Here is a 15,553-nt window from a genome sequence, read left to right on the forward strand (position 1 = left end):
CTTCCCTCCGTGCCGGGACACAGGGAGGACGAGTACCCCGCGAGTCGCCCCGAAAGTGCCCGGGAGGAGTCAGCGAGGCGCGGGAGCCGCTGCCACCTGCGGCGCGGCTCTCCGCGGGCGGCGGGAAATCCCGCGCAGCCCTGGCTGGGAGGTGATGGGGGGAAAGCTCGGTTCACCCGGCAGAGAGAACCGGAGGAGAGCGCGGCGGGGAGCACATGCTCGCTGTTCTCCCGGGCGCCCGAGGCAGCCGGTTTGCGCGGGGGGAGACTGCGCGGCGCTCCCGCTGATGCCACACGCCGGCCTCGAGATTAGACGGAGCGAGGGGTGCCGGCGGCTGCCGGGTCCTCCCCGCGACGGCGGGGCGCATTAGGTATCCAACATAGGTACCCGCGTCGCCTGTCCTGCCGAGCGGACGCCGAGCGCTGCGCGGTTTGAAAAGTTACCGCCGCGGAACCGCAGCGCTCGGTTCTGCCTCCCGAGTGTTTTCCGGGCGCGCCTGGTCCCCGCCTCGCAGGGAGTGCGGTGACAGCGCCTTCCCACGCGGGTGCTCGCCGCGGGTGCGCGGCGCCGCGGGATGCTGCGCCTCAGGTGCGGCCACCTGCCGCTGGCAGGGCGCAGCGAGCGGCCGCCGCACAGGCGGCTCCTCCGCCGGTGCCTGCCGCTGCTGAGCTTTGATCTTAGCCAGTGACGGTTCCTGTCGCACTCATCCAGAAAAAGCCCGTGACGGAAATATATGTTTCGTCCCATCGCTCAGTGGAGAGCGGTACTGTCACCGCGCTGCGAAACTTGTGCTGCTTTAACTTCAAGAGGCTTGCCCGGGACACCTGTGGGAGGGGACCCGTGGCTGTCACTGCTTGCAGTAGCTTTGGGGTCAGCCATGTTCCTCAGTTCATTAGCAATCCTCTGTTTTTATGGGTTTTGGTAATATTCGGGGAAAGGCCCTACTCAAAATCCTTTTAAATGGCTGAGCAAAACATCCAACTAAGTCTGTCAAGGAGTCCTGACAGTGGATCGTATTTATTGGTGAAAACGTGATCAATTACAGAGGAAGGAAGTTAAGCATTATTGTATTGGGGATTTAATACAATTTATCGTTATGTTTGTCTACAGGAAATACCTCATAATCAGAATATTTAACTGATATGCTATAAGTACCTGTATTTGTTCCATAACAGTCATGGAAATCAAGCTAGTGGCTGCAGCGTCTTGGATAAAAAAGCAACTGTTCCCTACAAGTGTTTGACAGCATAGAGTGCTCCTCTCCCAGCAGCAGGGGAACCCTCAAATCTTACTTTAATAGCAGCTGTTGTAAGTAAAACGGTGCAAAAACATGGCACTCTGATTAATAAGATACTTTGTGGATAGATTCATTTAGTAGATGACAATTACTATAGATAGCAAGTAGTAGAAATATGGTTAATATCATATATTATTCAATAAAAGGATTTTTGTCCACTTAAAGGATCTTCCCATTATTTCTATTTTACTCTGAAAATCAACTCTTACATCCAAAAATGTTTTTCTTGGATGGCATTTATTTGGTACATTTTGCTATCTGGGTCCTTACAGGTGTTTTCCTGTGGCCTAGATGGATGTAAATTAGTGTTGAAACAAACACCAAAATATATACTAGGAATAATTTTACAGCAGTGCCTGAAGTTGCCGTACAAAATATGTAAATTATAGTTTTGGACCTTCTTGTTTGAGTTCAAAATAGAAATCTTTAAAACCAGAAAAGTTCAAGTGGGAAATACAGCTGACAAGTTTAAACCTAAAAAAAAAAAAAAAAAAAAAAAAAAAAGGTGGTAAATTTCCAAACAGAGGGTAGTCATGACACAGCAGTGCTGTAAACAAGGAAGATTGCCAGCTGCGTTTAGATAATTGCCTGCATAGAAAGAGTGCCAGTTTTAATTTTTAATTGCAAATGGCAATTTTGGCAAATGTAATGCCAGCATTACATCTTTTATCTGAACAGATCTGTGTGAAAGAGCTTGAAACATTACTGTAGTATAAGACACCTGGTTTTTATTACCTTAAAGTATTTGTCACTGATACAGTGTTTAAGGTGCATTTGAAGTTCCATTGGGTTTCAGTTTGACAGCCATCCTTATTGTCAGTCTACAAATTATTTTAATTTATTTGTATAATTCTGATTTAATCACAGTCAGATAATAGGATAATATTTATGGTGTTCCAGACTCTTTTTTTTCCAGCCACTTATTCAAATATAGTTGCATCTTGGAAAACAGACTTTCTTACAGAATTAAAAACCAAAACATAACAAAAAAGCCACAGCTATTTGAAAAAAGATGTCTTGAGATGAGTAGCTTAGAGTTGCAAAGACATTACAAAGTATGTGGAGGAGATGTCTGCTTCTACCACTGCTAAGCTATTCTTGACTGCAGTGGAGCCCATTATAGCTCTGTACTATTTCTGGTACAGGAATGGGCTATCTGGGGTGAGTCCTTTTGAGTAGGTCATTGGTCTCCTGAAACCTCACTCCGATATGCAGGTTGAAGTAATACAAGAGTGGTTACAGAGTTTTGGTTTTCAAGGCTTTGGTCTAGCAGTTTAGAGTTGTGTGTTTGTTTTTAGATAAGAGCTAGGGAATTGAAGATTTGTTACAAATAAGAAATAATTTCTGCAGTGATATTTTCATGTATCACTCCCAGGGTGAAAAACACTTCAGAGCTAAGAAGTATGCCCAGTTAGCTCTTCTTTTTTCTTCTTGCCCTTTCAAATAAGATAAAAATAGGCCAGCCACCTAAGGAATGAGTGTTGTGACCTACATTCAGAAGTCAATTGGTTAGTTTATTTGTAAATACAAACCTGCCAGATTCTAGAAAAGAGAGCTATTCTGCAAACCTCTGCGGCAAGAGGAAGAAGTTACTCCTGAGCAAAGGCCTTTGATTTCAGTAAATTTGTGCAGGGGAGCAAAGCCATGAATGACATGTTTCTTGAATCCTTTTTTGTGCACTTCAATAGTTCTTTACATTGAAAGTCCTATTAAAACTTAAGATCTTTCCTGCAAGTTTTTGAAAACCTTCTTTTCAGATACCACTTTATGCCACACTGCATCACCTACACATGGAGCCATATGCATATTTAACACGTGTGCTTACACTAAAAGGCTATGATATTGTAACTTTTCAAAAGCATTATCTTGGGATGTCACAGGATTTCCTTCTGTTATTGCTGTTACAGTTTAGTATGGCTTGTTTGGTGTGATAAAAATGTGCAGCCCTTGCCTTACAATGATCAAAGGGGAATTCCAGATTTGTTGCAAATTTAACTCTGGGTTTCATCTTCAGTTATCATAAGAGCTTTGTATTATTTTTGTTTTTAATTGACATTCTGAAAATGATACGGCTTGAGATGTTCAGAAGAAAAATACTGCTCTTTGATACTGTTTATACTGGTAGGATATAATTGGTTACATAAGTTTCCTAATTTAACATGTTGGATTTATTTCAGGAATAATAAAGTTTCTGTTTCTTTCTGACTTCTTTGTAATGTATTCCATGCAGAAGTCTTTGACATTTGTTGTGGTGATGTCCTTCTATTTACAAAGCTACCAACTTTAGTTTTGCTCTGGAATCTTCTGAATTCCAAATCACACATCTGGATGTGTGCGCAAGGGCAGTAACAATTTGCATGGCCTGTATTGATAGGTTTTCATGGGCATCCCCCATTGGACACTGCAGAAGAAAAGAGACAGTATTAGCTGAATTGCAAGAGCCTGTATGTTGTTATTCTTGCCTTTTGTGTTATTGATGGAAAAAAACTGAAAAATTACTTCTGGAAAAAATGTAATGATGCCATCAAAGATTTAACTAGCTATTTTAGTCTTCCAGATCTGCTGGAAAGGATATGTCTCAGTAACAATCAGGATCCTGTTGAACAGCAGGTCTTTGCATGTGAGCTAACAGAGCTGCATCACACTGTGCCCTTGGTATAATAATGGTGGTTCCAGAAAACCAGCCATGTGCAACACCCAAAGGACTTGCTTTTTCTAACTCTATTGAAAGTAGGAGAAATGTTTTTATTTCTTCATTTTTTCTGGCATCTAGTGAACTAGTTCCAGGTGCTCTATGGGTAACTCTACACCTTTCATCTTTTCAGATACCATTTCAGAGTCAGGAGCTGATGCTGTTAGAGTAGCAATATATTTCTTCTATATGTTTGTAAAAACAAATAACAGCATGATGTTTACAATTAACAAAAATACTGTTGACGACATAAATATGTAGCAAATCAAATCTTATTAGGTACTGAGGAGATAAAACATTAAAACTCTTTAACTGTAGCACACAAACCTTAGTAGGCATTTTCTTTCAGGGACAGTGCATTAAAGTGGATATTTATATGCCCTTCAGTATAAATCAGCAGTGATTTACTGCATTTGAAGCAGTCTGTGATTCTATACATGTGCATATTTCTCACCTACACATTGTTTTGAAGGAACCTTGGGAAGTTACCCAGTCCAGCTGGGAGATACACTCTTCCCAGTCGTGTGAGATGGCTTTGTCCAGACAGGTCCTGAATTTCCCTGGATGAAGGTCCCACCACCTTGCTGAATAACCTGCAGGTCTGTAACACCTGCCTGTTGAAAAAAGAGGTGGTTTGACCTGGGGAGGGAAGAATGGAAGAACCCACCCTGAACCTCCCAAATGGCAATTTATGGTCATTGTTCCTTTTATATGTTCTGTCACTGCTGAGAAGATTTTGGCTTATCATTTACCTTCAAGTATGTAGGCTGCTACTACATCACCTGTTAGATCACCCTTCTGTCAGACCAAACACGTTCAGCTCCATCACCTACTCCAAGACAAAAGCTCAAGACTCCTGAGTTTCTTGGTTGCTCTCCAGCATCTCCTCTGTCTTCTTCACATTCCTGTTCAGCTGGGAAGGATCACAGCTGACTGCCCTAGTGTGTGAGGCCATGCTGAGTAAAGAAGAAAACCTTTCCAGCCTGTCAGTCCCAGTCTTCTAGTGTAGTTGCTTGGTGCTTGCCTTACTTCTGATAAAAGCATGCTGTTGCCTTGCTCAACCTGCTGTGTCCACAGAAATAGCTTTTTGTCTGGGCCTGCCACCCAAACAGTGGGTTCCCAGCCTGAATGGATACATGGGATTATTCTGCACCAGGTGCAGATATCTGCTTTTCCCTTAGCTGTGCTCATAGATGTTTATGGTCACATCCAGTATTTTCTTGTTCTACCTCAGTTCTTATGTACTGACCAGAGCAGTGGAGATGTAACAAACTTTAAAACCACTTGTCTTCTTCTTTGTGATTAGTAGAGAAGATTAAATGCTCAGCCATGCTTCATTCCTCCCCTTTCCAGGTCTTGTTCATGAACGGCAGACCTCTCCTGGAACCCTGTTATGACCACTAAATAACATCTAGCTTTTATTTTTTGCCCTTTTTTTGTGGATTTTTTTCTGTTGTTGTTCTTTTGGGGGCAGGGAGTGGGTTGTTTATTTTTTTGTTGTTGTGGTGGTGTTTTTGTTGTTTTTTTTGTTATTGTTGGAGAGCTATTTTCCATTTAAGGATTTTCAGTAGATAAGTATCAGAAATGTTCATGCTTATCTTAGTAAAGTCCTGTTTCACGTTTATTTTTTGAGGCTTGATCTATTACATTTTCTCATTTGCACTGGCCTTACTTTCTGACTCAAGAATGGTGATCAGGGGAAGCGACTAATTTTCTATAAAAATCAAAATAGATCCACAGCTTTCTATAAAAAAGACTGCAAAAGGCTTTCTTTGAGAAAAAGTCACCAAGAACTGGGTCAGGGAAAGTTCATGCATGTGGGCTTTCTTCTATTTGCCATAAGGTTTATTTCTTAAATGAGATTAGGAATTGTGTTTAGGAAGGTGGATAGTAGGTTAGTATTTGAGTTTCAAATTAATCTACAACCTTTACAAGCAGAATCTTCCTCCTCTTAAAGCAAGACATGAGTTAAGAGGTTTTTTCATAATTATCTTTTTGCTGTAATTTTGTCTCCTCACACAAAACCCATGCAATGAACATCATATTTGGGGATGAGACTCCTATCTCACATCTATTTTTTTTGGTATGCCAGTCTTTGGTGAGGTATTATTGTCTTTTTTACTGTGTCTTGTATGACGTGGAGACTCTTGGGATACTTTTTGTGGTCTCAAATTATGAAGGAACCTGCCCAAAATTACAGATTTTTTCTGAGGGATGATATATGAATTTCCAGTATGGAATTAAATATGTGTTCTCAAAGAAGGAGTGGTTTTAGTGAATTAATGGCATGTGAGAAAGTATTTGTATGAGAGATTTTCAAAGTAGGCCCTGAACAATATCTTAATGATCGAGACACTTTTCTTCACTGGACACTTTTTTAAGTTTCCATGTTGTTCAACTTTTTAAATCAAAAATAGGTCATGATATCTATTCATACTTGATGCTCTTTCCCTACTCCAAGTCTGACTATATTTTTAGTAGCTGTGGTGAAAATTTATTAAATTTGTGACCGATTTTAACTGAAGCAAAATAGTGTCTTCTGCTCTCAGGTAGAAAAGATGGAGTAGAAAGCATGGATAATACTATCTAACAAAATATCTTTAACATGTATACATAGTAGACATAATTTTCTGTATAATGAGGCAGATGTTCTCAAACTATTAACACAACACAGCACGCATTCTTGGTTTTTTAGGTTAATGATGGTGCATTGAGATTCACTTGTTAACATGGGTTATATAAAATATACTGAGTTTGGGGGAACTTGCAATTTTTTTTTCCTTGTTTTCTCTGCAAGATTTTTTATTTTGTAAATTGGTTTTACAGATTTCCTGTAAGAGAGCAGATGTAGATTACCCAAGGGATTGCCACCACAGGTCAATCAAGGTAGAAAATTCTTGAACTGTTCAGTTTATCAATTGCAAAATAATTTTAAGGAGTTGCCCTTTTATGCGCAAACCTCCCCTTCCTTTAAAGATATTAACTAAAAGTTCAAAGGCTGTCCTATAGGTCAGCTGCACCTAATCAAGAAATATTTTAAATTTTCTGCTGAGCATTAGATTTATCTTGTGATAGCTATCTGGGTTGCAGTGTAATTGCACTGCAGGAAGCTCAGCAAAACGTTCATCATTTGGGGCACTGAAGTGTAGTCTTAGACAGTGTCTTCTGCTTGAAAGACTATGTGATTATTTCTTAATATATACAGCCTGGTCCAGTGATGCAGAGGTGGACACAGTCCTCAACCTGCCTGGCATTTCTGAAATTTTCTATTTAGACTTCATCCAAGAAAATCTTCAAACATAAATGTGTGTGTTTTCCTTAACAGAGATAGACATAAATATGTCTCTAAGCATTTTCTTGAAGAGTGAATAATTTTCAAAAGCATGAAGTACCTGCAGCTTCCTTTCATTATTCTATTGTGGATTCAATGGGTAATTCACTTTTTTCTCCCCACTTGTACAGAATGAAGTTTAACAAATGAATCATGCTCTTAAACTGATTAGAAGTAATGAAGAAAGGAAGTTCAGTACCTGCCCACGACTTAAGCAATATATTCCTGTTTGTCTTGGCTTCCTTCTTGCCTTGAGACTCCATAGTCTGACCAAGCAAACATATTAATGCCTTTTGAGATTTCTGTAGAGTTTTAATTCTTTTATTGCAGTTGTGCCTGATATCATATGGAAGGAACAGGCTGGTGCCAGGAGTCAAATATGACCAAACCAAGAGAATAAAAACCTTATGCTTTGAGAAAAAAATTGCTACTGAACACATTCAGATACCTCCTATTTCACTTGTGTCATAGATGAGAATACTTGCACACATTCTTGAGGTCATTCAGTCAGAAATAGCATCTAACTTCTCTTAGGGCATTACATTTAATTGCTTTATGTGGCCTAAGCTCATCCATAACTTTGGTATCTGAGAACTACCCACTAGAAGTAAATGCACAAATCTTTCCCTTTAAAGCTTTCGTGACAGGAATGCACTTTAAAGTTACTGCTGGGCCTTTCTGAATGTGGATGAGAGTCCTGACATACTTGAGAGGGTCTTTTGTGGGAAAATTAATACTACTTTGGATTATTCTGTAGGTGGTGGGGCTAAAGGGTCACTGATCCTTGGCAGTGAGTTTGAAAATCTAGGCCACTCTGTCTGTGAGAAAAGTCTCCGTCAGTGCATCTTTTTAACAGTGAAACTGCCCTGTCACAGGACAGATGACAGGTGATGGCTCAGTTGAAGCTGGTGTGATGAGGCTGGTGTGATAGCCACACTACTGCCATGCTGGTAAGCAGGTGATGTCCTCTTCCCATCAGGTAGCTCAGCCCTGGAGAAAATGAAATTACCATGTTTCCAGAAAAATCACACAGTGAATTCATCAACTTGAAAAACTCTTTTACATCCAAGAAAGTTATGCTGACTGAAGTCAGAAGTCTCCAAATTCATTAGGAGCAATGAAGTCTCTTTTTCTGATTACATCTGTCTGCAGTTGATATCTATCTGTAGAGTCAGGTTTATTCACATGTACCAGAAGAATCATTGCCACAGGAAGGAGCACTCTGCAGCTCTGTGCAGAAGGATCTGTATAGATGGCAAGAAATGTAAACCCATGTGTGAACGAGCTACTTACAGGTATCTGTGCAACAGGGAGGTAAGAAGGAAGAGCCTATGCTGGCAGAGGGAGGGTTTTTCTTAGACCTGTCCTTCAGACTCTTCTGGATGCAGTTCTGAGAATTTAGAAGCATTAAATCACAGAATCATTCAGGTTGGGAAAGGTATTTAAAATCATACAGTCTAACCATAAATCTAACACTGCCAAATCCACCATTAAACCACATCCCTGTGTTTCATATCTGCCACAGGTCTTTTAAATGCCTCTAGGGATGGGAAGTGAATAACTTCCTCAGCAGCCTGTTCCAATGCTTGGCAATCATTACTGTGAAAAAGTTTTTTCCTAATATCCAATCTAAACCTCCCCTGGTACATCTTGAGACCACTTCCACTTGCCCTATTGCTTGTTATTTGGAAGAAGATGCCAAGCCCCACCTCACTTCAACAGGCCTTTCTTGTACCTTTGGCCACAATTACTAGAAATGTTAATATAATGTTTCTCCTTCAGGGAGGTTCCATTCCACTTCAGGTGCTGCTATGGTTAGTTACAGTAAGTGTGCATGGCCTCAAGTAACTTATTCAGCTTCTTGTTGATGAATCTGTGTGTGTGTCTCTCTTTGATATGTCCCAGCCACCTCTGCAGACTGAAGATGAAGCAGAATTTAGAATAAAAGACAAACAGCTTTGCTAATGTCTGGGGGCATTATAAGTTTTTATCCAATACAATTTGCTCAAGCAGTTGTATTTCTTTCCCCTTAACTTGGAAAATAGAGATTTCATTTAGTGGTTGGAGATACTGTCTTAAAGGGAGTTATCCTTCCTGAAAGATCACACTGACTACTGACTAAACTTGTGATTTGTCTTTGCAAATAATTTATTTGCTGGGTGGGGTTGAGAGGTTATTGTTGGCTACAATGAGACAGATGATGGTCCTGAATTACAAATACTCTTTGGAAGGAATTTTGACTTTTGTCCTGAAAATTCTTGTAGACATACTTTTTAGTGGTGTTATTACTAGATTTAGGTATTTACAGAGTAATTACGAGAAACCATCAAACTGAACATTGATAAATGCTCTATTTTTCCTTCATGATTGATAGCAAAAGCTCATCTGAATTACAGAGATTTTATAAAGCTTCTTTAGTTTTACTTGAGAAATTCTTCTATAGGGAGAGGAAGGACTAATCTGAAATCTTCAGTGCTCCCACATATGTGTGGGCACTCTGCATAGGATTTTGCTATTTGGAGATATTACATGGGGAGAGTTATGGTGAGAGCATTTGTGGCGTTGCAGAAGCAGAAGTTATCTAGGTGGGAACACAATCATTGAGGGAAGGGAGAATTTATCAATGTCTACTTGACTGTAACAGGACTTGACTGATACTATGTATTACTTTCAGGTTAGAAATGTGCTTGTCTTCTACTAATAATATATTTTTAATATTTCTCCCCACCTTTTGCCTGTTTTCTGTAGAAGGAAAGGTGAAGGAATAGTATTTTATGGATTTATATGTAAATAAACATGAGATTGACCTTTACATTTTTCTTCCATTGAAGTCTTGACTCTGTATGCAGATCTGAGGAAACACCACAACATGAAAGTTTTGTTCACTACCTCATCATGTTCACGATTGCTTTTCCTTTGGTAAATATTCATGTAAATCTTGCTGAAGCTGAGCCTCAGCTAGTTTATTCCCATTTGGGTCCACTCTTTGTTGGAGCTGAGGTCACTTTTTAGCTGCTCTTACAGGTCATTTCATGGGAAGGGCTGCAGCTGGACAGCAAGGTGCAGTCCAATGTCTGACCTCCAGCATGGCTACATCTACACTTGGAGGAAAACCTGGGGAGTTGCATCTGAAATACCCTCTGGAATTCAGAAACCCGGTGAGAAATGCAGTCCTCAGGGACTTTTTCTGCAGAATGGGATTCAGTCAGTCTTACTCTTGTCCAGAGAATTTTTCCTTGAAACCATAACTGAGTTACTAATACACATGAAATATAAAAGACATCTAAAAGTATATTAATATTAGATTAAATGTTGTTATTGCTGCTGTTCATGAATGGGAAAGCTGGAGCTGAAATAACTGTACCAAACTGAACACAGTGCCACACCAGTAAGTGTCAGCAGGAAAAATCCTTTGTATGACTTTGCTCATACACCCATATCTGTAAATTATCTCACCACCATGAAAGGTCATGACATTTTTTTGTCTTGCCTTTATCATAAACTTTAGGAGTTAAATACTATAATGTACAGTGATTGAAAACTCAGATTTGTTAAGATAAAACAGTGACATTTCAGATATAATCTCAACTGGAAAGATAAAGTTTACTAGCAGGGCACGCATTTATTTAAGAAATATGATTTTATTAAATTTTGATGGTGTTTTTCAAGCTTATTAATCCATGACAAAATTGTGTTCTCTGTCTTAAGTATAAAATCTCTATGAAGTAAGACTTAAAAATGATCCTGGCTGAAACTGTAAAGATTTGGAAGCAATTTGCAGAATTGACTGATCAAGAGATCTGAAGTGTATTTTGGTTTTGGAAATGGGATCAGTATATTAGAGAGTCCCATTCATCTCCCAGTCTATATTTAGCACCCTGCAGTGAACCAGTGACTGCCTTCATCACAGTGCAGCATGTATCACAGTCATGTCTTATGACCCCGCAGGGTATCTGCTGTAGTCAGTATTTTGAGAAGGCTCAGTAATAAAGTTCTGTCTTTTGGCCTTGTCTTTAAATGTGAGGCATACTGTAATGGATATGTGACCTTGGCAGGTTATGCTGTTCCAAGTATGGATCTGTGGATTGATTTTGAACTGAGGGCTGCCTTCCCTACCTCTGGAGGGTGTGCAGGTGGTGGCAACAAATCACTACACATAGAGCTCATACTGTTTTCTGGCAGTAGAATAGAACTGTTGTCTTGCAGTCTAGCCGTGGGAATTGCTGGTTAGATGTTCCAAAAAATCATTAGCATGTTAATTTGATTAAAAACAGTAATTAATGAAGAACACTGGAAAATTGTTAGGACACCTTGTGAAAATGATGGCACATAGAGGTACAGTTCTGGAGGATGTCATTTACCAATGTGCAAATTTCTTTCATGTAACAAATGCAGAATATACAAGTTCACGATAAAATAATTTGAGCATTTAAATAATCCTGCATTTTTCTAAATCACTGCAGACAACAGTTGTCACTGTCTTTTATGCAGGGTGATAACCCAGACATCATTGTTCAGATGGACCTTTATAATTCCTAACATGATCTTTGTCAAGGTAATATCTCAAAGGTGACCTATCTGTCATCACAGCTCAAATTATTAAAACTCTTAATATTTCAGTTCTTGTAACCTCCTTCTATCTGGACTCAGCAGTGTGCTCTGTGTGCTTATCCCTGTGGCTCTACAACCCTTTCTCCTCAGCAGCTCCTCTTACTGCTCCTTCCTTTTCTGGGGAGAAAGTTACTCCACTTTCAGTAGCTGTAAAAAGTATCTGGGTAGGTAATTTCTAAAAATATATTTTTAAGTGAATAACAAAACCAGAAAGTCAGCTTTGCATGATTCATTAAGTGGAAGGAAACAACAAATGGAACTGTTCCTTTTTGCTGGGTCTGATACCCTCAGCAGCATGTGATACAAGTGCTTTTCATATACCAATATACCTTGACAGTGGACCAGCATGAGTGCACGTCTAACATACAGCAGCTAATCCTAACTTCAGTAAAACTGTAACAAAACCCATGATGTGTTATTTTCCTGTCACTTTTTGAAAGTTACGCTTATTTTGGCAGATGCTGAACTATTGCATGAGCTAGGAATTTAATTGTTTAACAATTTTATGAAGATTAATTATCACATGGTTTGTGAGAGTCTCCTTCCTGTATTATTTGTCTTTGTTGAGGGTACTGAATTAGAGAAATGGATGACTGGTGGAAGAACAAGCAGAATGGCAACGCAGCTTCTCAGCATGTAGCAGGGAAACTAGGAGGCAGCTGAATTAATAGTGCTAAAGTTACACCCTGCTTCACAACCGTCTGTGAGGCTGGGAGCTAAAACAACTGCCAAATTAAGTTGATGGTAGAGACTGGTAAGAATATGGGGAAAACAGTCAATGGGATAACATGGAAGAGCATACTGAAATCAGTGTCATGGGTTCTTGGAAACAAGTTGCTGTCAAAATCCTAGGGCTTCACAATCTTTGAGAAAGGTGAATGAATTGGATTATTCTGTTCATTTTCAGGTATGTTTTTAGGAAGCTGCTTCTCCCAAAAGACACTTCTCCATCTGTAAACTTTTGCAGTCTCTAGTATGGAAGGAAGATCAACCTAATGCTCTTGAGGTAGTTGAATTAATTTCAAGTGATCATATTGCTGTCATTACTGTGTCTTCTGGGACATTCTACCAAAGCTCTAAAACTGTGTATAAATTATATGAAAATTCTTCAAAAACATAAGTGGAAAAGAGTATTTTTGCTTGCGACCTTAGATGAAACAGCAATCCAGATCTTTGCAACTGTCTTAAATAGTTTTTCTCTCTTAAAAACTAACCTCTGGATGACAGGTGTTTAAAAATTATATATAAATATAAATATAAATATAGATAGATAGATAGATAGATAGATAGATATACCAAGGCAGGAAGGTTTCTGGATAGGCTGAGTCCACTGTGATTGCTGTTTCAGTTCCACATTGAATCATTCAATACATTCAATTCAATACAAAAAAAAACCCAAAAAACCCCCAACAAAACCCACTGAATTTTTTTTTCCATATGGAGAGTCTTATAAAGCTTTTAAGGCTGAAGTGTTTCTAAATTCTTTTTCCAACTGAAAGGTGAAAAAAAGATTATTTTTGGTTTTTTTGAGTATATAGGTGTTTTCTAATATATCACTCAAAATTAAGACATAAAACTTCAATTTGAGTGGCTTTTTAGCTCTGCCAGTCAATTTTTTTCCTTCTTTTGCTTGTGCCCAGGGACTAATGATCTTTTCTTACCTCTGTGCTCTCTGATTAACTCAAGTTGTCCCAGGGAGGAGGAAGGATCTGGAGTCTAAAGGCTTACTAATGGTCACGTTTGTAACTGGATCCCCTGGACCTGGACGTTGCTGAGGGTGAAAAGAACACAGCTTTTAACACCATGGTTTATTTCCTTTGAAATTTCAGCACCATTCTGGCACTTACACTCTTTTGGCTTTCAGAAAACTCTCTGATGCATTCAAGCATGCAGTTATTTATAAATATATATATGTATATGTAAAAGTGCTGATGTGCAGTGCTGTCTACATTAATGAAAGCAGAGAACATGATTTATATTTTGCTGAGTCAAACTTTAGTACTTTTGGATAAAGAAGTCTTTAGCAGGTACAAACGGCAGGCCAAATCCTAAAGCTGTTTACTAGCCGTTAATTCCAGGTTCAATCCAGAAGCTCTTACTCAAGCAAAATGCCTGTAAAGTAATTGGATGCTTTATCTTCTTATTCTTAAATATGGTGAGAGTGCTGTGTAATTTTTTAAAAAATTGTGCAGGTTTCTGTCAACCCAATGTCATCTCATTTTGTGCAGCCTCAGGAGTGACTGCTTGTGCAGTGGTGTATTATATGGTAAATCACCTGCAGCTGCAATGTATCACAGTATGCTGCAGACAGTGTTTTTACATTTTTACTTTAATCATTTGCAATGAGTAACAGAGACTGTAAGTGGCAAAATACTTTGTCTTGAAAGGTAGCCATTGAAATACTGCTGCAACAGTAACCATAGATTTTGGAAAATTATATGGTACAAAATAACCTATTTTGCTATATACAGTTTTATTCATTTCTGAAAATGATTGTTCTTTTGCAGGCATGGAGATCTGGATATTTTTCTAATGTAAAATGAATAGGAAATACTTCAATTGTTCAAATAGCTCTTAAATGTATTTCAGTTTGATAGCTGATTGAATATTATGTTTGTAGCCTTTGTGCAAATCAGTGTTTAATAGCAGAGTTTGCTCCATAATGAACATAGATGAAGGCTGTTCTTTATAGTATCAATCTAAAAACCCATGTGTATTAATATAATGCTGTTGATGCTAAGTTGTCTCATTGCTTAGAATTTATTGCCACATTGCTTGGCACATAGCTGTCAACTAAGAGAGCTCCTTGCAACTCCAACATAAGACTTAGCACTTCCCATTTAGAAAATGATCTTACAAGTTAGTCAAATGACTGGACTGCTATGGAACAGCAGCTGTTGGTGGAAAATTCTCAAAAGTGGCATGGATCACTTACTGGTATCTCCTTTAATTGCTGATATTGTTGCCTGTGAATGCAGTGGTTATCAGTTGCTTTATAGTTCTTGGACCATTCTCTAATGGTTAGCATTGATTTTTAGCTTTTAAGTTGAAAATATCTGAGACTTAATCTATTGGTTTGTTTTGTGCATTTTCTAGCAACTTTGTGTAAATTGCTAATTATTAATAACACCCTTGAGGCATGAAAATAAATACTGTAAGATTCTCATGATGAAATGTATTTTCTTTTGAGATCTCTAGGAGCATATTTGGTCCAGTTGATTTACATAACTTGCCTGCATAGTATTTTGAAAGAGTAAAATAAAACAGCTCAGCTGCACCTGCTGTCTTCAGGATGTTTCTGAGAGAACAGTCCCACACAAGCATGGAGTTTCTATGGTCATCTCTTTGGCCCATTGCCCACCTGACCTGGACCACTGCAAAATGCAGTGCCTGATCTCATAATTTTACCATAAGGTAAAATGACAAATTCTCAGCATGATCTGCCACTTTAGTCTGGGTTTGTACCAGTTCTGTGTTTGTCGCTAAATAAATTAAATCTGTCTGGAAGATTGTCTACAGGGAAGTATGATCATCAAATGATAAACTCTTGCATTTATAAAGGTTTAAAAAGGTGAGAATTAAGAGCTGGTAATTAAAGGTATCACTGCTTTAGAGCACTTAC

At 38.9% G+C, this 15,553-nt stretch overlaps 2 protein-coding genes across 11 annotated transcripts in view; one reads left to right on the plus strand and one right to left on the minus strand.

Annotated features, from left to right (window-relative positions):
- Positions 1-15,553, plus strand: part of KCNQ5 (potassium voltage-gated channel subfamily Q member 5) — a 277,080-nt gene that overhangs the window by 518 nt on the left and 261,009 nt on the right. The window lies entirely within an intron of this gene.
- Positions 41-15,553, minus strand: part of LOC146767827 (uncharacterized) — a 53,027-nt gene continuing 37,514 nt past the window's right edge. The window contains exons 2-4 of one of the 6 annotated variants that reach the window (XR_014953637.1): positions 13,593-13,702; positions 8,614-8,710; positions 76-8,310 (exon numbers count right to left, since the gene is read on the minus strand). Coding sequence is in view for 1 of the 6 variants with exons in the window: in XM_085574765.1 (XP_085430891.1) it covers positions 367-747 (381 nt within the window). In the remaining 5 variants the exon portion in view is untranslated. Of the gene's footprint in view, positions 13,703-15,553 lie in introns of all 6 variants that reach the window. The other 5 variants (XR_014953634.1, XR_014953633.1, XR_014953635.1 and 2 more) reach the window with 5 other exon arrangements.

Source organism: Lonchura striata, chromosome 3 (genome assembly GCF_050655825.1).
Source record: "Lonchura striata isolate lonStrDom1 chromosome 3, ASM5065582v1, whole genome shotgun sequence".
Classification (NCBI taxonomy): domain Eukaryota; kingdom Metazoa; phylum Chordata; class Aves; order Passeriformes; family Estrildidae; genus Lonchura; species Lonchura striata.